Consider the following 23,525-nt stretch of genomic DNA (forward strand, 5'->3'; position numbering starts at 1 on the left):
GTGTAGTGTATGGCTTGAAAAAAAGAGGGGAGTATACATTTCAGAGCCATAGTTTTTATTTATTAGCTTATGAATTTTAAATAAATTTTAAATATTGGTAAAAATAATGTTTGAAAATTCATGGTGGGTTCTACTCTGAACGAACTGATGAATACCTCTCCTTTATTAAAAAGGTGCAAATTCTCTTTGCCATTAAAATGTGTGTAGCTGTCAACAGTTCCATCATTACCTTTAGTGCTTGCTTTTTGAAAGTGGGGCCTTTTATTCTTAAATGGTTGGTGACTCTTTAATGACAATTACAATAATGGTTTCCCTGATATTCCCAAAATGAACACAACTCCATCTACACCAGAGAAGCCTGACACAAAACAGAGGATAAATGTGAAGACAGTTTTCAAAGTTGAGGTTCTGGGGTCTTAACAGTCACAGCTGACTTTGTCTGATTTTTACCTTCATATGATATTTTTGATTGCAAAAAGAGAATAATGACAGCAAAGAAATCTTGTCTTTCATGGACCCATAAAGATGGCTTCAAGTTATTGTTACTGTCATAATAGAGCCTTTTTCAGCAAATGGAATTGAATAACTTTGTTCTGAAGCAAGAAAGCATCTCAGGCCACAAAGGAGTTGAGCAGAGCTTGGAAAGGTTGGTGCACTCAAAATGTCTGTAGGGGCATCTGCCAGTGACTGAAAAACAAACATAATTTTCTTCTTGATACATTTTATACAGAAAAAAAAACCAGCGAAAAAGAGAATTAAAATAAATGGCCCATCTGCTTGCAGTCTAGAAGTGCGCAGTACCAAGTGCTACAGATACAGGCATGTGAAACTTTGTGTGCAGGTATGAAATAAACTGCCCACCAAAACTGCTTTTCACTAATCATGATGGAATATGTTTTATGTGCTAGAGCTTGAGGTTTATGGCCTTTTCCCATTTCTTCTGCTACTTCCCAGTATGTAGTGCTGGATTTCTCATATAACTGAAAGACAAACATACCAGGATGGATTTCCTTCTGGCAGACATAACTGTAGTTTTATGGAAGCTTGTGTATCCTTTCAGATTTATACCAGTTGAGCACCTTTAGCCTGATTTCTAGCTCTGTATAGCCTTTTTTCCCCTAAAGTTACAGTGGCAAAGGGGCTATCTAAAGGTGAGTAGATCATCTCTGTTTGAATCTACCCATGTTATTAAGGGCAGAATCTTCACATCTTTCCTTACTAATTTGAAAAACTCAGATATGGGCTCCAGCCAAAATGACAGTCAAGAAGAAGAACACTTAGAAAGAACAAGTTGTGATGAAGACTGAGATTTGCTGTGCCAGTTCCCTGACAACACACTTGTTTTATGTCTCTTCCCCTCGCACCATCCTTTGTCTTTAAAAACACTCAGCAAACAATTCCGAGGAAGCAATTGGCATATTCCCTAATGAGACAAGATGAAGTGTCCTGTAACGATGATGACAGCAAATTCAGAGTGAACTGCACTTTCAGAACTTTGCAAATTGATCAAACCATGATTCCTTGGTTGCTTACTTAATTGCCTGTTACCATCTCTCTCCTGACCTCCATATGCCCACTGCTTCTGTCAGCACTTCTGCAACTCAGGGACTCTGTCAGCCCCTCAGCTTCTGAGCGCTGGAAGAATAGGTTCTGGTTTGGGGATTTTATTTAACTTGCATTTAATAAGTGTTCTTGGCCAGCTATCACAGTGGGAATTTAGAGATATTCAGGCCTCCTACCATGCTTGAATTCATCAGGCTCTGAGGAAATGGCTTTCCTAATTCTATTTATTATAGGATGGATGCTAATTAAGGCACTGTCTCATCAGGTGCTGAGTACCTTAAGCAGCTTCTTAACCCTGGGTAGGATAGTGCTGTGCTTGTTTAGCACTCAGATGTTCTGTCTGCTAAAGATGCCTGGTTAGGCAAGAAGTGTGCAAGGGAAAAGCATGTTTTTGTGAGTATACAAATGATTGAAGGATGAGACTTAATCCATAGCCAGTTTGGATCAGAGTCCCTAGAACTGTGGTTCTGTTTTGTTGGCAGAAGTGAAGAAAGGTCCAATATCTAAGTAGTGAAATATCTTACAGCATTCTTCGGACAAGACTTCTTCAGGGCTCACCATATATGCCTTTTGAATGTTTCATTTGAGAAGTTTATTTAAGAGAATGAGGGAGAAGGTGGAATGTGAATCCATGTGTGCACAGGAGTGAGAGTAAGGAGCTATTCCTGCTGCTGTGAAGCAGTTGCTGTCTTCTGCAGGGATTGTGTTTAGCAGTGGTGAGGAAGTGCTGCGCCTGCCATCAATCTGCAAAGCTCCCTGAGTTCCTTTCACATGAAAAGCCCTGGGAACTTTGCAGTTGTATTTACATTCTCAGTACAGCAGTCATAAACTGTTAAGGAGAATAATTTTGTCAGTATTATCAGGTAAGTGTTTAAGCAGGTGGGGAGGAAAAAAATCAACTCCTGAAATGAGATTTAAGGTTGTTGTTCAAGGTCCCGGGTCATACATGTGACTTTCTGATATTCTAGATTGCCTCTCTGTGTGAGTTTTCTCTTTGCTTCATATGAAATGACAGTTGTAGCTTTCCTAAAATACGCCTCAAATACAAAGATTGTACTGACCAGTGGACTTTTCTTCTTTTTCTTGTTCTCGGTGACCTGCTGTACTTGTTTTATTAACCACTTGGGTTTTCGTGGGCACTGGTACACTAAGAGAAGAATATTGATAAGCAGAGAGAAAGAGTTGGTTGTATAAAATTAGGTCTAAAGTGTAAAAACATAACCTAGGATGGAGACCATGTCTGAGCTTGAGCTTTTCTGCTGGGGAACAATGGATTTCATTTGGACAGTAGACTATGGTGGGGCTTTAATGCTTCCTGTTAACCTTATCCTGCAGGGAAGGCAAGGACTGACAAAAATATCTACCATGTGTTGAGAACACTTAAATGCATGCCTAGGTAGTAAATCATGTGTACCTGTGTGTATGTAGGTATGTCTTTGAAATACCATACATGGTGAATAGATGTACCTCTCCATGGCTAGATATGTCACATTTGAAAGTTCATATCCCTTTATTTAAGTATTTGCATCCTTTAATCCAAAATAAAGCAAGTACCTATATCTTTAAAGCCAGCCTGCATTAATTTAAAGGAATTAGCTAGAGAAATGTGTGATTTAGAGCATGGGTTCCAACCCAGATGCCATAAAATTTCACATGCTAATCAGCTGTGTGCTAACAGGGTTAGTTATGGCAATAATTAATGCAGTACTCATGTATAAGACATGTCTGTCTGTGTTCTGTCTGTGATGCAGTCCCTCTCTCTTTCTTTCAAAGCTGTCTATGAGCAGTCCTGTGAGGCTTACCGACACCAAGGGAGGACATCAGGTTTCTTCTACATCGATTCTGATGGAAGTGGACCCCTGGGACCACTCCGTGTTTTTTGCAACATAACAGGTAATGACCTAACCTTGACTTGGCTGCTTGATCTTGGGTCTAATTTGATCTGAGGTGGTCTTAATAAAATGATAGAGATGTCAATAATACAGCTCAAGAGTGGGGAAGAAGAAGAAAATTTGTAACTGAGGTTTCACTTTGAGATGTTTCCTTAAATAAGATCCATGTAAAAGTGATATTTAAAATAAGTTTGAAGGACTTGCCTTGCTAAGTGATATATTCAACAGTATCTGCACCTTATAAAGGGCACTTCATAATATCCTAACTTTTGATGACATGTTTGGTTTTTACTAAAGAGATAGAAACTTAGAATCCAAACTATTCTTTTGTAATTGAATGGTTTCTCTGCTTTATTAGAATACTAGATCTGGGAATTATTATTAAACTCCTCTTACTGAGCTATCTATAAACCCTTCCAGGCTGATGTAGGCAGCAATACATCCCCTCATACAAATGCGCTGCCTTTGGCATTCCAAGGAGGGGAAACCTTGATTGTCCCTGGTATTTTGTATGGAGAAGAATGCGTGATGATCTTAGGAGTGGGGACACCAAAGAGATGGGTAGCAGAGCAAGAGCCTGGCAAGGTGACCTGTTGGTTGAGGCTTTTTAACCTTACAGTTCCATAGGTTTAAAATAAGAATTGTTTCAAATGGGCAGATCTGTCTGACAAATTCTCCCCTTAGGTGGGTCCTATTTGGTATACAGGATTGTCAAGCCAAGAGTATGAGAAAAGATTACATGGCCTTATTATGGATGGGGATGGATGGTAGAGCTCCTTTTTTTCTTTTTATATTTGAAATGGAGGTGAAATTTCCCACACCATCTCCTGTTTGGCATTTTTTGCTTCCTGTGGCCAGGTGCAGATGAAGGAATGTTTTATTACCCTTTCTAAATTGCTAATTCTGGCTGAACTACTTTGCCACATATCACTTCCACACTCAGTGCTGAAAACTGACTCAGGATATTCATATTTTATCCTTAATCTCCTTGTACTTAAAGTGCCTCAAATTAAATTTTCATTTTTATTTAATTGGGCAGTGATTATGTTATTAAATGCACAACAATTAATTATTAAGTATGTTTTTTATTCAAGTGTAACGAATATTTAATAAGATGTGTCTCCTTTGCTGTTGAATCTCCTAAGAATTGAAACAGTTTCACCTTTCTGTCTGAATATCCTTCCTTGATCTTCAATATGGGAAATGTGCTCATTTTTATTATTTATCATATAAATATGTGTGATCAAAACATTGTCAGTGCTTTTTATCTCTGCTGAAGAAGTAGAATTTTTGACTAACACCTTGCATTTGCTTTCCTCAAAAAAACCTTATCTGGCAGAAATCCAGAAGGCATATACCTGATTTGCTCTCTATCTGTAATGAACCTGCTGACATTCTCATAACATTGGTTATGAGCAAGGTGGAGGTGGGGAAAACTGGCAGAACCTCCTAGCCTGGAAAACTTATGCTTCTGGGTCAACAGAATATGGTTTGGGTACCTTAATCAAAAGAGCTTTTTTTCTCTCTGGGAATTTCTCTTATTTGTTATTCTCATAAAAATTGTTTATAGTAATCGATTAAGTGCAAAGTGGGAAAAAAATCACTTTGTGTACACAGAGATGGATTCTCAATTTGCTTCTTTTTTCAGATGATGCTTCTGCTTAGTTTTCTGAAAGTGCTCCATATTCAGGGAAAGGTGAAATACGAAATTCTGTGTTGTTACGCCAGGTACATAAAAGGAACAGAAAAAATATTACTGTTCTGTGGCATAAATCTGTAACACACCACCTGTGAATGGAGAAACGTGGATGGCTTCCACGTTTGGGGAGACTAAACAAATGAAAAAGATGGTTGAGGGGAACTGCAACAGGTGATAGTGGAGATCATTGTGACATAGAGAAAGCACACAGGAATTGATTCTTTTTCATCATATATGAGCTAAGGGGCACCTAAATGACTACACAGCGGGATCTGTGAGTTTTTTGTTTGCTTGCTTTTTCCTGATACAATGAATTCAACTTGAAATCCCCACAGGACAGCCAGGAGGCTGATAGATCAAGAGAGGGAGTAAAAACCCATCTGGAAAAAGCCCCAGTTTTGTCTGATAGATTCAGAAGGTGCAAGTAAACATGGAGGTTTAGATGTAGCTTCCCACTCAGGTAGCTGTGAGGCAAAGACCATTGGGAAATGGGAATGAGCTTCAGGAAAACCTTTTGGCTTCCCTGGGTTTCTCTTCACCCTCAGAGGCAGAGGAAGGCTCATGGGCTAAATAAAGCTTTTATTTTACTCAGGCTGGCAGTTCTTTCTGTATACAGTTCAAGAAGCAGTAACCTCTGTATGCCCAAAATGTGTTCAAGCTGAAGAATTTGGAGGTGGAATGGAAAATTCAGGGCAATGACTCATTTAGTGTTTTTAAAAGTGGAGGTGCAGAGAGCTCATGCCTTCTGGGAATTACAGTGCCTTTAATCTGTGAAGGATGAATTCAAGGAGGAAATCAGACCATCAGAAATGAGCAGCATCATTGCATTTAAAGAAAAGTGGGTTTTTAATGTTCACTTACCTTTTTTTTAAAGTTCTTTCTAATTCTAATTTAAGTTTCTTTCTATTTTTTAAAGTTCTTTCTAACAGCATTTTTACATGTTTAATTGAAGGGATTTGTGTAGGAATCTGAATTATTGTAGCCAGTTATTATCAGGGGCAGATAAACACCAGATTTCTTGCACATTAGTGTCTGGTCATAGGTATCCAGTGTCTGGTGTGGATATGGAAATATCAACATTACAGGTTAGTTTACTGTGTTTATGTTAGCAGTGGTTTCTCTAAATCCTGTCAACTTTAGAGCCCACTGCTGAATAGAAATTCTGAATAAAGCAGAAAATTGTGATTGTGAGTGTTGAGAGGGAATTGGGCAGTTATACAAAGAGGGAGAGAGAGATAAGGGAAAGGAAATGTTGTAGGGAGAAAAAAAAAAGGAAAAAAGTATTAAAAAAAAATAAAGTCAATTTTTACCATGGCAAGAAATTTAGTGCCACAGAATATCTGATGAATAGCTGATAGTAGAGTGGGTAAATGTACTTATCCACTGTCTGAAGAAGTGGCTGAAAAAGCATGTTGATGACATGCTACTATTTAATAGTATTGTATACTATAAGTATAGCATACTTATTGGTCAAGAAGTGAGAAGAGCCTGTGAAGCACTTTAGAAGGATCTTACCTCGGGGACTCTTTATCTCTGCCAGAGGTAGAATATGTTGTTGAAATAGGAGGTTGTCAGGAACACTAATATGCCTAATCAAAGGCATAGAAAGATATCTGTACAAAGAGAGGTTAACAGAAAATAATCCAGGACTGTTCAGAAGGGGAAGACTCAAAGTGAATGGGGCTCACTGACAGAAGCAATGCTCATTTTCATTTTCTTACAATAGGAGAAGAAAGAAGGTTCAATGACAGTGAAAGACAAAACCCTCAAAACTAGATCTAAAAGGAAAAGACAGCACCTTATTAACATAATGTTGTTTTCACCTTATATACCCATTGTACACAAAGTCACTTTCACAGAGAAATTCATCAGCTGTAAGAAACACAGAGGAATCCACACCAACCATGCATCTGTGTGTGGGGAAGTGAACCCAATGTATGTGCCCAAGCCATGATTGGATGCAGCTGGATGCCATGAAGGGCACCATGAGGATGTGAATGGGTCCATGCAGGGATTATTAAATTGGGGTGGCTGCATTGAGTGCTTTGGGAGCACATCTGGCAGACATCCAGGGCCATCCACAGGGAATGTAAGCTAGCTATGCTCGCTTTTCCTGGGTCTCCAGTCACACATGGTGGTCTATGGCCTCACCTTTTTGATTTAAAGTGCAGAAAGAATGTGTTGTGTCATACTTTGGGATAATGAAAGCCACCAGGGCTGGGAAAGATTTTCCTTGTAGGATGGTTGTTTGATAATCAGCCCACTTGAATTAATCGTAATTGAAGATTCATGACAGTCAATAGAAAAGATAACTGATAGACCCTCTGAACCTCAGGTCTGTCAGTCTTTCTATCATTGTGAGCCTTATTTTTTTCATGCTGCTTAGAAATCTATTGGTCTGTCTGGAGTACTACTTAAATGCTAATAACCATGTTCTCCAGGACAAAGCCTATACACATGCAATCTACTTCCATGCCCTGGTTTTGCTGTCCTGTTTGAAAAGTGGAATGAGCTTTTCTCATCTCCTTCTGAGTAAATTTTACCCTTGAAATCTGAAAGATTTGCTTGCAGTACAGTTGAGTCATCCTGTCTCTGTACTTCTCTACTGATGCTGTTTAACAGTATTCAGACCCTGGGCTATCAAGTCAATAATGCTTAGAAATTGCCATGACTAGATCAATGGTTCAGTTTATCTTTGACAGATATTTTTCCTGTCTTCAAATAGTTTTCCTTTCTTTTCTTCCCTTTTTTTTCTTCCAGGATTGCAGTTTGGGGAAAGATACAACCTTATCTCAGGTCTTGCTGCTGGTCCAAGATCTGTTTTTGAAACTGCCCCAATGAAAAACTCATTAATTAACAAAATTACATCTCTACTTGTTGCAGATAATTTCTGTTTTGAAGTCTCATCTCAAAGTGCAAATACTGCTAATTTCTGTGATGCAGGAAAAAGAAAGTTTTATTTTCTCTGTCTCAAAAAGCTGTATAGAGACTGTAGAAATCTCAGAAAAAGGAAGGCATTCTAATAAGATATGAAGTAGATAATCAAAATTATACTTGCAATTTTTTATGAATTGCGTCCTTTTTTCATCCAGCTAACAATGATTAAGATTTTTATTCTTCCATATAGTACATATCCCCACTGATGTTCCTAAAACAATCAGTTGTATTATTGTCCATGGAATCCATTTTTCCCATTGTTTCCACATGTGAATCTCAGCTCATCTGCTTACAGAATTCCTTAATCTATTTTCCATAAGAAACCATCTCCTTTTTGCTTTGTATAGCAATTACACGGGTACAGGAGTCACCATGTACTCACTCAACCCTTTTTGCATTTCTTATGGGCTTGGGAAATTCTCATGTGAAGAGGAGGGCTGCCCCTGGGCAGGCTGAAGCAAGAACAGGTAGGAGGAGGGCATGACCTGAATTCTGCCTTTAATACCTGCAGCTACAGGATTTTGCAACAACTTAAATAGTCAAAATCCCTCTACCCTGTAGCTTACTGTCTGTAGTTATGATTGACTTTTTCCCAAGAGAAAACAACAAATGGAAATCCCTTACAAATTATTTACTACTGTTTAGACTAAAGGTAGCCCTTAAAGATTTACAGTTTGTCCCTCAAACACTACAGGTCTTTTGGCACATTGTAGTTCTGACAATGGATATGTTTCTCTTTTGAATTTTCATTAAATATTCTTCCAGAACCTTGGGGGAGGAGGGTGCGAGATGTCACAACAGAGGTGTCTTGTTGTCATCCATCAGAGACATCTGGCATGGTCATTCTGCTGAGAATTGCTTTGAATGCATTGCAGTGCCCTGGATGGATGTGGCTGAATCAGAGCTCAGGAGGAAGCTGATGAGCAGAAAACAAGCTGCAGAAGCATATATTGCTGGGTCAGCCAGCAGGGATAAAAAAAAATAGATACAAAAATAGTAATGGGATGCTTTCAGAGAAGACTCAGGAAACTTCTTTGGAGTCAGTGAATTAAACTGCCTGTGATAAGAAATTGCTCTTTTAATATCCTTTGAGGGCAATTTATATTAGAGTAGCTGGGTTGACCTGCCACTGCAGCTTAGAACAATACAGTGTTTAAGAAGGAAAGTATTTTATTTTTTGTGTACTTTTAGTTATAGGTACAGCATTCAGGATAAAATTTGGCATTCATTGTGGAGCACCATGAAACAAACGCATTGTATGAGCTCTGAGAGTTATTTTTTTCTCTCATGTAGCATTTACCATATGTTTGGCTTGTTGGCAATTTAATCAGTCTGAATAATCTTGTTTTGTGACAAACCTCCTAAATCACAAAGGAATGATGCCGTTTGTATGGGTGGAATATGCTCTACAGGGATATTTCAAGTTGAAGAATAAAAATGAGAATTAGACAATACAGAATTCATTGAAAGCCAGTTTTCCAGCTGCTCTAATTTCCCACAATTTAATTTGTGTGCCATCAAAAGCAACTTGGAGGTTTCCAGCAAGATGATAGAACTATGGGCTAGGCTAAACAGAGAGTCTAAAATGTGCTTAATGCATTGCAGTCCCATGCTGTAAAACCATCTCCTAGGGCCAAATGCAGACAACATAATATCCTAGTGAATTGGACCATTAAATAAAACTGTGAAGTCATAAAGCTGTAGCATTACCCTGAAATTAAAGCATTGTCACCTTTGAATTATGGAAATAATTTAACAAGCATTTGGGAAATCTGCTTTTCAGGGCTGCATTAAACTATTCCACATTATACAATAGAAGATGTGGCTGCAGTCTCCTACTTGGTTTTGAATGACTTCCAGCTTGTGTTTAGTTTGAAATTTTACCAAGCTGAGAATGTAATAAAAGAGTAGAATGGAGTTATAGAAGATAAAAATTAACAGTAACCTATGCCTGGACAACAGCTTTTTAATTCTCATTGCAGATTTGTAAGTGCAAGGAGAGCTCATTAAATGGAGTAAACAGGAAAACAATGTAGTATGGACAGATGTAAAAACATAATGATAACTTAGTTTAGATCCATGAGAAGAGAGCTTTATCTGTGTAGTTTAATGGTTTCCAGGTATGGAAATGACTAGAAGGAGGTAGTGGAACTTAGATTGGTTTGCACCTGTGATTACAGTATCATTTCATAAAAATATAATGTAAACAAAACAGAGCAAAGCTTAAATAAAAATCCTTGCATTATGAAACAGGAACAAATATTTGAAGCCCCATTTTCAAAAGCTGTGGGCATTACTGGTATAGAGGTGTGCCTCTAAAGGCAAATGCCAAGGCTGGAGCTCGGGTGCACACAGATGTGTGCTGTTTGCTGGAGGGATCTGTGGGCACATTCAGATGGCAGCTACGTGTCTCACACAGGTCCTGAACCTGCCTGAAGTGCCAGATCGCAGATCATTGTCAGGAGGCTTCAGAGGACCTGCCAGTCAAGTAGGGAGGGTAGGATGCCTTGACCTCATACTGAGGCAGGCAGTGATATTTTGGGAGCAGCCCTAGCTAAACTTGTGCAAGTGAATTTGAGAAAATAGAATGATTTTTTTCTAGTTGTTGCCAAGTTTGAGGTGGAGAAACCGGGATTTGAATAAACCCCAAGGGCTGATCTGAAAGGTGATGGTCTTCAGAAGAAATGATGAGATTATTTCTGAGTGGTTTTCTGATCTATGGAAGCAGATGCAATGGTCTTGATATTGTCTTGGAATGGTCCAAGGATTTATTGCCCTCTAGCTCTTAGTAACTTCTCTCTCAACCAGTGCAGATGCAGGAGGGAGCACTGTTGGCTCTTCTACTCAGTCCAAGGCAATCTAAAGTTTAAATCATTTTCAGTCTCACTCGCTGCATTTAAACAAAAGGGTGTCCTTTTAAAGGAGGAAGTTTGTTTTTAGAGGTTTTTCTACTGTGATGTGAATGTAATCCTTTATTCTTGTAGCAGGTTGTGTTTGAGTTTGTATGCATTTCCTAGCCACTCTGCACCTTGCGTGCTGCTTTCTAAAATGGAAGTACTTACTCTTTCCCTGGGAAAGGGGGAAGAAGTGTGACTGAGATGGTGGAATAGATTTATCTTCCTTTTCTTCCTCTTACTTTGTTGCCACCAGCTCTATGTGTGTTGTGTTGAGCTGCCCTTCTGATCTGAGGTTTGCTTGCTGGTGGCTGTGACTCTCCTGTTGCTAGATCAAAAAGAAAAACACAGATTTTTTTTTTTTTTTTTGAGAAGCTGAACTGATGGACACCTTTACTTCAAAGGTGAAGCATGGAGGGAAACTTTGAAGTGACCACTAAAGCATAGATCTGATCTGTAGAACTATTAAGCCTAAAAGACTAGGCATGTGTAGATTAGGAAATCTCTGAAATGTAACTTCAAAATTTTTCTCTTCTGTGTAACTTTTTAAACTCCATTAAATGATGTACTTGCTAAATCACATTTACTTTGAATACAGAAAGAAACTTGATTTGTTTTTCCTTTCCCTTTGTAAAGTAGAGGGCGGAAAATAGGTCAACTTATTTCTAAATGATCCAGTGGAGAAAAGCAGGTCTAGAATGTCAAAGTTCAGATCTTGGGACAGCTGTGTGCAGCTGCAATGATAACAAGACTGCTGAAAATTAATGAAAAATCATAGAGGAAGATAAGAGGAAGACCTGTCACATTTCCTGTCCAGCACTCCTGTTAATGAGTGCTGGCTGCTTACAGTATATTTGCTGATACCTTGTCCAACCTCATTTCAAACATGTCAATTAATTATATTTCCAACACTTTTTTTGGGAAGACAGTTTTGTGCTATGCTGTTTTTAATCAGCTTTTCCTAGTATTCTTTCTTTGCTTCTGAATTGCTAGCTCGTGATGCTTTCGACTTTTCAGGGACCCACATGGCCCCTTTCTTGCTGCACAGCCTGGAAAGTACAGCAGTGTTAACCACTGTACAACAAGAGCATTAGGCTGCTCTACTTCCTGAGCAGCACTGTAGCCACTATTGTGAGCATTGATTTTATTGCATTTTCTTAAATTATGTTCAGAACTCTCACTGAGGAGGTGCTTTTCACAGCCCACCTGGAATTTCAGCAACCAGTATATTCCATCATCTCCTGGTTTTATGTCTCACATTATCAGCAACTCAGTGTTTGTCTTTTTAGTAGATATTTCAGTTAAGGCAGAAGTTCTGTCAGCTTTTGTGAGAGGAAAGTTAACTCACCCTCAACTGCTTCTGAAAAATCCACTCTGTTCTTGTCAATATTGCCTTGAAAGAGCAAAAGAAAACAGAGGGACTGGCTGATAAAGATCGCTGTTTTGAGATGTACAAGATGTCTGTTACAAAGTCATTGAAGTATATTGTGTTCAAAGCAATATATGTGCAGGACTGTACAGGGTATTGTGCTGCAGTGTTCACTGTGATTACAGCCACTGGGACAAGTATTACAAGCAATAAATTTGTAGTATTTCTTATCATTTTAATCTGACTTTCGTGTATCGCACGTTGCAGCAATGTTTCTTTGAGCTCCATCTCCAAGGGACCACAAGCAGCTCCCTGAAGTCAGTAAGAACCACAGAATTACAGACCTATGAACAAACTTTCTGTGTACATCACAGAAATGATGAGAGGGTTGGGAGTGAATGTGTGGTTTGCTGTGTGCAAACTGTCCTTACAGTTAATGCAGGTTAATTTCTCTTTCACTCGCAGCCAGGTCTTGGAACAGAACTCTTTAGATAGTCTCCAGATGGTGGTTGTTACTTGCCTGTCATTTGAATGCCTCCATAATGACAATCCATCAAATCATCTGTGTCTTTGCACAGATAGTCCATTTATACACCTATTAGAATTTTTATACACCTATTAGCATTCTGTTGAAGTAATCTGGGGCATATATGTAGCTCAATGAAAAATATTTTGACTGCAATGCATTGTAGTGTCCTCAGAGCTACTGGGCTCATCATGCCAGTGTATTGGAAAGATCAGGCTCTGCAAGAACTCAGGCTAGGAAATGTGGTAAAATCATCTGAATCCTTAAATGCATAGTTTTTAAGATCAGCTTAGAAAACATATGATTCATTGTTATCTAGGGTTTTCCTGATGAAGCATAAATAACAAAAGAGAAATCTATTGCCTAGATCTCACTTCTTCCTCTGTAACTGTCTGCATGTTTCTGCAGGTGAGATTGAAATCTCCTTCTCATCAAATGATTGGAAATTGCTGCCTTAATTTTTTGCCCTGTCAGTATCTTATATCCTCCCTAGGCAAGCAGGGTCTTTGATAAAGAGGGAATCTGCTGCTTGTGACTTTTACTAATAGTATTGGGCATGTGCAGGGCTCAGTCCTGTGAATCCTCCTTGAAGAGTTTGTCTTAACTCTGTGTCAGCTCAGCAAATTGGCCTTTCTGCCTTGCCCATTGCTATGCCAGAACCAACTGGGAAAAGGCCTCCCTGGAAGCTAATTGCTTCTAAGTGTGGTGTTCTCATTATGCCAATCCCAATGCTGATCATGAGCTGGGTTGTAGGGTGCAGGTTTTGCTTAAGCCTAGATTCTGCTTTCTGTCACCTACACAATCCTTGCTCTGCCAGTAAATGCAATGAAGGAAAGGAGAATGGCCTCCTCAGCGTGGAAAAGCATCAATATTTAGAGTTAACCACAGATGCCAAGTCATATGGCATTCTGTAGCATCATCCAAGTAGGGCATCATTCAACTTATATGCAGAAAAATCTGAGAACTGAGTGAAATGAGTGATCTGACTTCCAGCTGGGTGGTAAGAACATACTCTCAGTTTAACTTTCTGGCAAGAGATTGTGCTTTCTGCTCATGGTGAGTTTGTGCAAGCTCATCAGCTGCAGTCCTGTGCTTCCATTTGTTGCTACAGCAGCATGGGCTGTGCTCTCAGGCCAAAAGTGAATGTTACCCCCATGAGCCATATTACTATGCGTTTTCTCTTAGGGACAAAGCCAGTTGAAAGGTATCTAATTTTATACAGATACCTGGTAATAGAAGAAGCTGAAGGTCTCCTGTGCTTCTGTAGTTTCTGTCTTGCTCAGCAGGCAGTGTAGTGTTTGCTTGATCTGGTTCAGGGAGAAACATCTTTGTGGGCCACACTGACCTTTCATGAAGACAGACCTGGTTGGTGTTCATCACAAAGTGCCTATTTTGGAGCCCAGGGTCCTGCTGATGGTCTGTCCACTGCAGTAAAATGTTACATTTCAGTTGTTTTTTGTTCCCTTCTTGTTGGAAGTGTTTTGCTGTTAACCTCCCGTTCAATCGTTTTTCATTTAACAGAAGATAAGATCTGGACTGAAGTGCAGCACAACAGCACGGGGCTGACCAGAGTGCGAGGGGCTGGTCCAGAGAAGCCCTACACCATGTCCCTCAACTACAGCAGCAGTGCAGAGCAGCTGGAGGCTGTGATCAGCAGCGCTGAGAACTGCGAGCAGGAGGTCGCCTACCACTGCAGGAGGTCACGGCTCCTCAACACCCCCAGTAAGTGCCACCAGCCCAAACCTTTCCTTCTCAACTCCCATTGGTTGGACAGCAGGTAGAGGCCATGCTGCAGCTAAGGAGAAAAAAAAAAAACAAAAAAACAAACCAATAAAACCCCCTAAATAATAGTAGCAATATGGACTAGAGCGAAAAACCTTTTAGCGTTTTGGATTCTGCTGTGCAGTTCGTGCATGCCCAGACTCTGAAAACTATGATGGGAGGTGCTACCTAGAAAGCACAAGAAGTGTATTTAGCTGATGGCAAATGGATGTGTTTATTCATTTACAGTTTTTACCTGTATATTGTAGATAAAAAGCATCTATTGCTCCAGACTCATAATGTTATGTAGGGGAGGGGTGAAACCTCTTCTGAGACCACAGCCCTGAATATGATATTCAAAGTGCTTGGTAATACTGTTCCTGGGGCAAAACTAACTTTCCCCTTGCAATACAAGGAATATATTTTTCACTTGTCTTAATGTAACAGGAAAAAGGAAGCATCAGTTTGTGTTTCTCTGCAGCACCAAATTTCCAGTGGCTACTCAGGATGTCTGGCTTCCAGTCAACTCTGTCTTGAGCCCATTTTATGTTTGCTTAGCTGGAGAGATGAATGACAATAAGGTCAGACTTCTGAATAACTTCAAACTCTCCTCTGTTACTTGTAATGACTGTGTTGTCCTGGTGATTATTTGATTATTAGAAGTCTTAAATTTGTTTGTAGTTTAGAGAAAAGACCATGGAAAGCCTGAAGGGGAGTTTGCAGTAGGAATTCCTATTGTCTTAAAAACATATTGCCTAATGAGATGTGTCAGAACCCTCCTGGTTCCAGCAAAGTTACTCTAAAACTGAATTTTTATGGATCCAGTAATCAGATGCCTTACAGTCAGTTTATTTTTCAAAGCTGTGAATTATGTCTTTTGTTATCATCAGATTTACCAGCCAAGAATTACTTGTATTGCTAATCTTTTTTTAAAGAATGAAATGTTTATATCAGCATCCAGGGTAGAGCACAAAGGGAAAACAAATTGTGGGCATAACTGCTCATAAAGAAGTGGATTTGGTGTCTTACAAGTGCTTTCAGTGTGGCAGGCTTCTGTGTCCCACAACACACTTGATATGGCTAAAAGATAAAACCCCACAGAGGCTATTTTCAGAATGTTGTTTCAAGGATGAATGCCACAATATTATAGCAGGTCTGTATGTGTTTATTTTTGCACATTTCTGTGAGGCACTTGGTCATGTATATCCAGGACTGTACGCTATGAGTGGGTTTTGAGATGCCTCTCATATGTGGGACCTCTCTAAAGCTGGGGGCACTTCCTGAGAACCAAAACTTTTTTTGGGAAAAAAAAAAAAAAAAAGTAAAGATAATCTTGTGCAAATTGACAGTGTGTAAACTGTGCCTCTTCAGGGCTAAAGCTATCAAACAACAGGCAGACTGGCTTAGAGGGCTCCTGACAGGCAGCTCATCCTCTGCTTGTCCAGGAGCAAAGCTGTGGCTGATTCCTCAAGGGGGATGTGGGGATGGTGTCCAGCAGCCTGGCTTGTGCTCTCACAGCTGGTGCAGTGCCACTGTGATCCTGACAGCTGACCACACAAGAATTGCACATCTCATTTAGTCTTTTCTACAGTTCCAGCTGAAAAAAAAATTGCCATCTAGTGCTGTGCATGTGTTAGATGCCATCATCTTTCCCCTCATTTTTTCTTCCTTTAGTATACTTTTTAATTACACTTTCAAATTTTCCGTTTTTCATCCTGAGCTTTCTCCATGGTCTAAGGCTTTAAATTTGGCAAGATGTGAAACATGCTCAAAAATAACATTTCAGTTCTTGAAATGACAAGATAAGGGTAATTTGTTATTAACTGAGTATTAAGTATTTTTGTAGAAAATAATTATTTTCCCCAATCTCTATTAATTTATATTAATTTTGTAGTGAAGTGTTGCTGTATTACTAGAGACCACGTAGTGATGAACACTATAGGTTCTTGAAGAGTCCTAAAACTTAAGGAATTTCCACTCCTAAACTTGAAGATGATCTACAGGTGTGAGTGACCTCAGGGTATTTTGCTGGACCTGCTGCAGAAGGTTCTCACCTGTGTTGTGTTTGCCAGATTTGGGGCCAGAGAAACAGAACAAAGATCAAAACTCTTGGGTTTTGTTTCTTTGTTTGACCTGGCCTGAAGCACTGTGTTCTCTCTGTGTTGTCAGGATATCTTAATGTGTGATTGCTGTTAGTGTGCTGCACTTCAGATCTGACTGCAGAATTCAATATGCAATGCCCATGTATTAATGACAATACTGCATCTGTAGGCCGGCGGGAAATGTTACCTGACCTAAACCAGCTTGCTGAATGCCTCCACTCAGTATTATCTCTGGACTGAGCCCAGTGGTGAATGCCTGATGGAAGGGCATCTCCCAGAGGTATATCTAATCTTGACAAAGTTATAAAAGTTCCTCTTCCAAAGGGGTAATCCAATCCAAAGAATTTCCAAAGAAATCCAATCCATTGCTGAACATACTCTCATTCTGGGCTTTGGTCTTCCTTTCCCTTTCCCTTTCCCTTTCCTTTCCTTTCCCTCAAGGGCATGGAACTCATGATTAGAATATAACAGCTGGTAGCACCAACAAACCAAATCCTTGTCTTCAGGATCTAAATACTATCATGTTTCACAGAGAAGCAATAATAACATTTCTCTTTCCTTTTGCATCGCAGTGCAATGATGAATGTTGTTACATAGCAATTTTGGCTTTCACAGCTTTGACATGGGGCAAATGGGCAGGAAAGGCATTCTGGGCTACCTGAGAGAAAAGCCCAGGGAGGCTTCTGGCTTGCTTAAATTGTTCCAATTTGTATCAAGGAATTTCTCTTTCTTCTTTTGCTGATCCCTCCTGCCCTGAAGACACAGGCGCATCCTCAGCGGGTGTGACTGAGAGTGGTATCCCCCTCGAGTTTCTTGGATTTACATCTGCAATGTGTCAGACATGCAATCTGGCAGTTGGCAGAGGAGTTTACTCATCTCCACCTCCTGCTGTCTGGAACAGCCTTATTGGTTCTCCCTGTCATACTGCAGCATAGCTGCAAGCGTGTCTTTGAAAGCAAAAATTAAATTGCCCTAAACTGTAGTTTTGTACGTCTCTGCCATCAGACAGATTTTCAGGAGGTTTGTGAACACTGCAGTAGATGTCTGTTCATCAAGGCATAGCTAGCTCTCTTAAGGAGTGGCAAAGGAAACTTGTGTGACCAAAACTCACAAGTCTCCTGTGACTTTCCCAAGCCTATTGGAGGAACACTAACATAAGCAGAGCAAATCTGATAGTGGGCATTAATTAGGGAAGTAATCCACTCTTAGAGAAAGATTGCAGACTTACCCTTACAAGTAAGACCAGGTCAGGCAAACAGGAGAGGGGTGGGGTGGGCAGGAAGCTTGAGCTGCCTCTAAATGTGTTTTATGTATTCTGAAAATATGAAAAGAAATGTAGCCACCCCCAGGGCTTTGACTTCCTTTCTTTATGGAGCATCTCAGGCAATACCTAAGGAAGGAGCACGTGTACAAGGACAGCCACATGTGAGCAGATGCATGTTTAATTAAGCTGCTAACACACAAGATGTTTAAAGGTATGAAAACATTAACTGCACAGACCCCCAGCTCTTGACTGAATTTGCTCAGTTTTCTAGAAGCAGTGGGCGGACTCAAATGCTAGTCACTTGGGAAGCTTCCTCACATCCACCTTATCAAGGACTTAGCACAGTGATGGCTCTATCAGTGGCAGCATAGCTTGCTTTACAATACTTGGCTGACAGTCTGTCAAGTTCATAGCACATTTGTGTAGGCAGGGACTGAGAAAAGATCAGTCCAACAGAAAAATCAAAGAAATAGAAATGTCTGTAGGTGGTGGGGTTTTCCTGACTTCTTCCTTATTTTTCTCTTTCCAGTAGAATTCCTATACTATGTCACCTTAAGCTTTGATTTTCAAACATCCATCCTAAACTACATCTATCCTAAACTACACAGCTCTTCCCTGAACTTATGGTCTGTCAAGTCTCACTGTTATATGACTTGCACCCAGGTTTCCAGGTCCTCTCCTCCTCTTTGGTTCCCAGCTAGTCCCATATTTCAGTGCCAGGTTGCCCAGGTGTGTCCCACACTCTGACCCCTTATGCCAGGCAGCTGGTTGCCCTCACTGGTGAATCACTGCATTTGCATTTTGTAGCTCTCTGTTGGAGGGAGAGATGTAGTTGTGCCTCACAGCAGGGAACACATCATAATTTCTTAGTTTAGACTTAATTCTGTAGCTGAGACAGGTCAACTTTTCTTTTTCTTTATCTGTGCCTTGTATGTTGCTAGAGCTTTGTCAGTGCAGGCTCCCTCCTTAGCTCCAGGTGAGGCCAGTGATGTGAGAGCAAAAGGTGCTAAGAAATGTCCTGCAGGGCCCTGCCTTCAGCAGTGGCTGCTGGAAAGATGCAGCTCAAGGTGAGCACACAAGTTGATGTCTTTAGCAAGTCCCTCAATGTGTCCCCATCGCCCACAGCTGCTCAGATAAGGACATTAGTGTTTATGCTATTGCCAATCCCTTTTAGTATCCACTATGGATCTGTTGTTCATAAACTTGTCTAATCACTTTTTGAACTTCATTAGGCTGCCTGCCCTGTGGCCTTGTAGGAAAGCAAGTTCCAGAAGTTCCCCACTTGCTGTTTTACAGAACTACATTTTTTTCATGTGTTTTTAACTACTGTTTTTCTCACTGCACTGAGTTCTTGTACTTCAGGATGCAGTGGAACACAATTTTGTGTCCATCCAGAGCTTTTACAGTGCTTTTAGTTACTCATCTAGGACTTTCACTAACTCTAGTATTTTTCGCCTGAAGTGCCCACAGTTTTTTGAGATATGGTTTGCACCAAGATTTCACCACTTTAGAGTAAATCTTTTTGAAGAAAAGAGTCTGAAGCCTAGGTTCAGTTGGAGTATTTTACATAGATGTATGAGGAGGTGATATAAAATGACCTATAACAAGCAATCATTCACCAATGGGGTTTTGCTCACTACTATTTTATGCCTTTTAAATATAATTTCCAGTTTATCATTCCAGTGCTTTCAATTGTTAATGCACTACCAGGGGACTATTTGTTCTTGTGCAAAATAACTTTAAATTGTTATTTCATTACCAGGAGACTGTTTTTCATTGCACAAAATAGCATAGAACAGGGCAGTCTGCCCTCAAAAAGTGGCTTGTGTTGAGGGAGTGGTGGATAGGTGGCAGGTGTGGGTTGTGTGTTGCAATTTTTCTTGGGTAAATAGGATCCCTTTTTTGAGAATGATTGACTTTCCATCTGTGTTTCCATCACCATACCTTGTCTCTCCCCCCAAAGTGGCAGTGACAGCTTCTCACAAGCACAATTTTTGACAACTTGTGCTATATTTGGAGACTTTGGAACAGAGTTCACCATAGCAATGCAATGCACCCCCCTTATTTGTAGGGAGAGATTTAGAGGCCATTTTTAAAGACGCTATGTTGGTTTTTGTGTGCAGCTGATTAAAATGCAGGGGTTCTAAGCAGAATACAAAACCTGTGGCATTGCAGAGGTAACTTGGCACGGAGCCTGCACACACCTGTGAGTAGTGGAAATATCATTATCCCAGTTTCTGACCCTTTACTCCTCTTTCCCTCCGGTATCCTCCCTGGCTGGCAGGGAGGTACAGTGTGCTATAGCTGCCAAGCAAGGAACGGCAGCTACTTGCTGCTATTACTTCTCATCCAGTCCTGTTGTGTTTCTCTGAGATTGAAATGTGGCCAAGAGGCTAAATGATGGGAAAAACATGGGAATAAATCCTTGCTCAACCATACACTGGATGGTTTCTAACACAGTGGAAGGAAAGCATGTTCCCTCCTTGCAGCCCACTGCAGGAGAGGGCAGGCTTCTAATGCTGCCTGACATAATTCTGCAGTGACACCAGCAGGGCAGGAATCTCCGGGGATGGCTCCAGTGGACACTGGAGCACCATTATCTGCATTTGCTTTAGAAACAACGTGTCAGGTGATATTAAAAAAACACTTCTTCAAGTGAGGACTGATGGAGTAGTGAGGAGAGAGTTTCTGTGGTTACTCACCTGTTTGCTTCTATCCTTCATATTTCTGCTGTCACTGGATATTTCTGTTGCTTTTTTGTTGTGTGTTTGTTTCAGGTTTTTTCCCTTCATTGAATGAGTTTATTTTTGTAAGTCTGAGGAGCAATTTTGAAATTATACTTTTATTTTACTTTATCAAATTTCATTTCATTTGAGATCTTTTACAGTTTACATAGAAAACATATTTGCACTCCAAGCCAAATAGATCCACTGTCTTTTACTGCTGTGAAAATTATCTTTTCCAATATACGGGAAGTTTGACCAGGGGTATTAATGAAGGTACATAGGACATGTAAATGAAATGTAAATCTAGACAACAGATTTTGAGCCTGAATTCTGGAATTAATTGCATACACAATTATTGGTGGCTCTATGAGGAAGTTGATGATGTGAGCTAATGCTGAAAGATGTTTATTTGACCTCTACAATCTGTTGGTTTGGGACTTTTGATCCCAAAGAACTTCTGGTTTGGAGTAAAGTCAATGATGCTTTTTGTTAAACCTGTGGGATTATGTAAGCACTCATAGCTCAGTAATGCCGGAACATTGAGTTCAGGGAATGCTGCAGTCCAAATAAGAGTTTGGAAATGGATAGTTTTGTGAGGCACACATGTTTGCCAGAACCAAACATATCTTAATGATACCTCTGGCTTGAGAGACCCAGTTGTATAAACTATTATTGCACACAGTTTGAAGAAGGGAAGAAGGACAGAATTCTTTCAATCTATTTCAGCCAACATTCCCTTAATCATGAGCAGTAATAGTCTCAATTTTTTTTTTTTTTTAATTTGCAGGACTCAGCATATTGTTAACAATAAATAAATAATGGTGATTAGAAACAAACAGCTAATCCATGGTTTGTTATATTAGTGGGTCACTAGCTATGACAGCAACCTGTCCTCCATTCAAGGAAGAAAGCAGGACTGCTGCCTGAGCAGAAAAGTGTGCCTTCTCCCTCATTAGAACCACAGCAGGGAGCGTGTTCTCATCACACTTGCATTTGTCTGCTTCTTTCAGCTGTCCTACTTTAAACATCTTGGGCTCCATTAGACTCAGGTTGTCTTACTGACATTAAACTAATTTGTCTGTCAAATTTGGGCCACTGCAGAGAGTGATGTTTTCTGATTTTGCAGAGCAGAAGATGTAAATTAAAGCAGTGGAAGAGTTCTCATCTAACCTCTTCCACCAAGATGCCACGTGAGTGGCAATAGTAAATGGCAATAATAATTTTCATTGGTATTTGCGTTATTTTTGACGCTGAAAAAGCATTCATGGCTCTAATTTCTCAATTGTATGTTGTTCTTAGTTCATTTGACTACTGTTTTAGACCCAGGGAAGAAAGTAGGTGCATAGCAAGGCACTTGGAGAAAATCAGATGGGATGGAACCCCTATGCTTAGATTTTGTTGGAATTGGTTTGACCTGTCCAGGAAAACAGAGGTGTTAGGAGGCTATACACCAAAAGATGAGTAGTGTAACTTAATCATATAAGTAACTAGGAGGAAAGAAAATGCAACTCTGTGGTAAAAAGAGAAAGGTTTTTGCTCTGAAAAATTAGATTACTGCTCAGATTCACTGCTTGTAAATCTGAAGTCCAGGAATTTTACCCCCATTGCAGTTGGAAGGTAACCTGTGGAAAATTTATTTTCATGTTTGAAAGTGTGAACACAGAGACAGGAGAAAAGAATCTACAAGAATCAGGTGAAGGTGGCATTTTGACATTACTCGGTGTTCAGACAAAAAGGGAACAAAAATCTTCCCTCGGCAAAACACTGAACTAAATACTCTTACATGAGTTATCTGATGTTTAAAGGGGCATAAAAGTAGCTCTTCTGGGTGTCTCTTACTTCCATTTATAAAAAGAACTCCCCAAAATGTAGAGGATAAGAAAGCATACTTTGAGAAAATGTTTCCAGACACTGGGAAAAAAAGCCATGTACTTCTTCCACTCACAAGAAGCACCTAAAAGCAATTTAGAATTGTTTGCATCCCCCCAACCTGGACTGATCTGGAGAAGAGCAGATCTGAAATAGACTTGACGAGTAGTTAGAAAGATGTGGTGACCTGAAAGAAAATAACCCCTTTAAAACCTTCTTTAGAGAAGCTTTTTCATTATCTGCTTGGTCCAAAAGATTGAGAACAAAAATGAAAAGGCTTTTTGAGCCTGAATCTTTTCCAAGTCCTTTTGACAAGAGAAAGATTCTGACTGGTTTAGCCAAGGCATGTATTAGCACTTGATCTGTCTGGGACTCAAAACAACATCAAGAGCCTTCTTCCTTTACTCTCAAGAGCAGAACTCAGAAGCCCTAGAAGAAAAGTTTTTTAGTTTTGGTTTTGTTTTGGTTTTGGGTCTTTTTTCAACATTAGCATTTAGAAAGGTTAACCAATTAATCTATGCAGTTCTCCTCTAAAGGTAGCTTTCTTGTTTAGCAGAGAAGAAAATTGAGGCGTCGGGCTGCAACTGACACAAATTTTGCCTGAAACTGGGATGGGCCATTAGATGGATTTAAATGTACCCCTCTAAAACCAATGGCCAAGTTCTTCTAGCCACAAAAAATACCCATGCAAGTCTTTCCTCTCAGCTGAACACTTTTAATGTCTTTCACTCCAAGTGTGAGCTTTCTGTAGGGACCTCTTGTGCTACTATAGAAGAATAAACATGTCATTCCTTAGAGAGACATTTGCTTTTGTGTCACCACAGTTATGGTGATTTAGCAGGAAGATGTGATCCCATGAATTTATATCGACCTACCAAACTGCAAAGAAGGTAATGGTATATTCAGGTGGATATAATGGGATT

The 23,525-nt window shown here is 39.9% G+C and overlaps 1 protein-coding gene across 1 annotated transcript in view; it reads left to right on the plus strand.

Moving 5' to 3' along the window:
• The window catches only part of CNTNAP5 (contactin associated protein family member 5), a 269,119-nt gene that overhangs the window by 170,327 nt on the left and 75,267 nt on the right, over positions 1-23,525 (plus strand). The window contains exons 12-13 of the mRNA XM_063161822.1: positions 3,337-3,456; positions 14,402-14,602. Coding sequence (XP_063017892.1) covers positions 3,337-3,456; positions 14,402-14,602 — 321 coding nt within the window. The remainder of the gene's footprint in view (positions 1-3,336; positions 3,457-14,401; positions 14,603-23,525) is intronic.

The sequence above is a fragment of the Melospiza melodia genome, chromosome 8, assembly GCF_035770615.1.
Source record: "Melospiza melodia melodia isolate bMelMel2 chromosome 8, bMelMel2.pri, whole genome shotgun sequence".
Classification (NCBI taxonomy): domain Eukaryota; kingdom Metazoa; phylum Chordata; class Aves; order Passeriformes; family Passerellidae; genus Melospiza; species Melospiza melodia.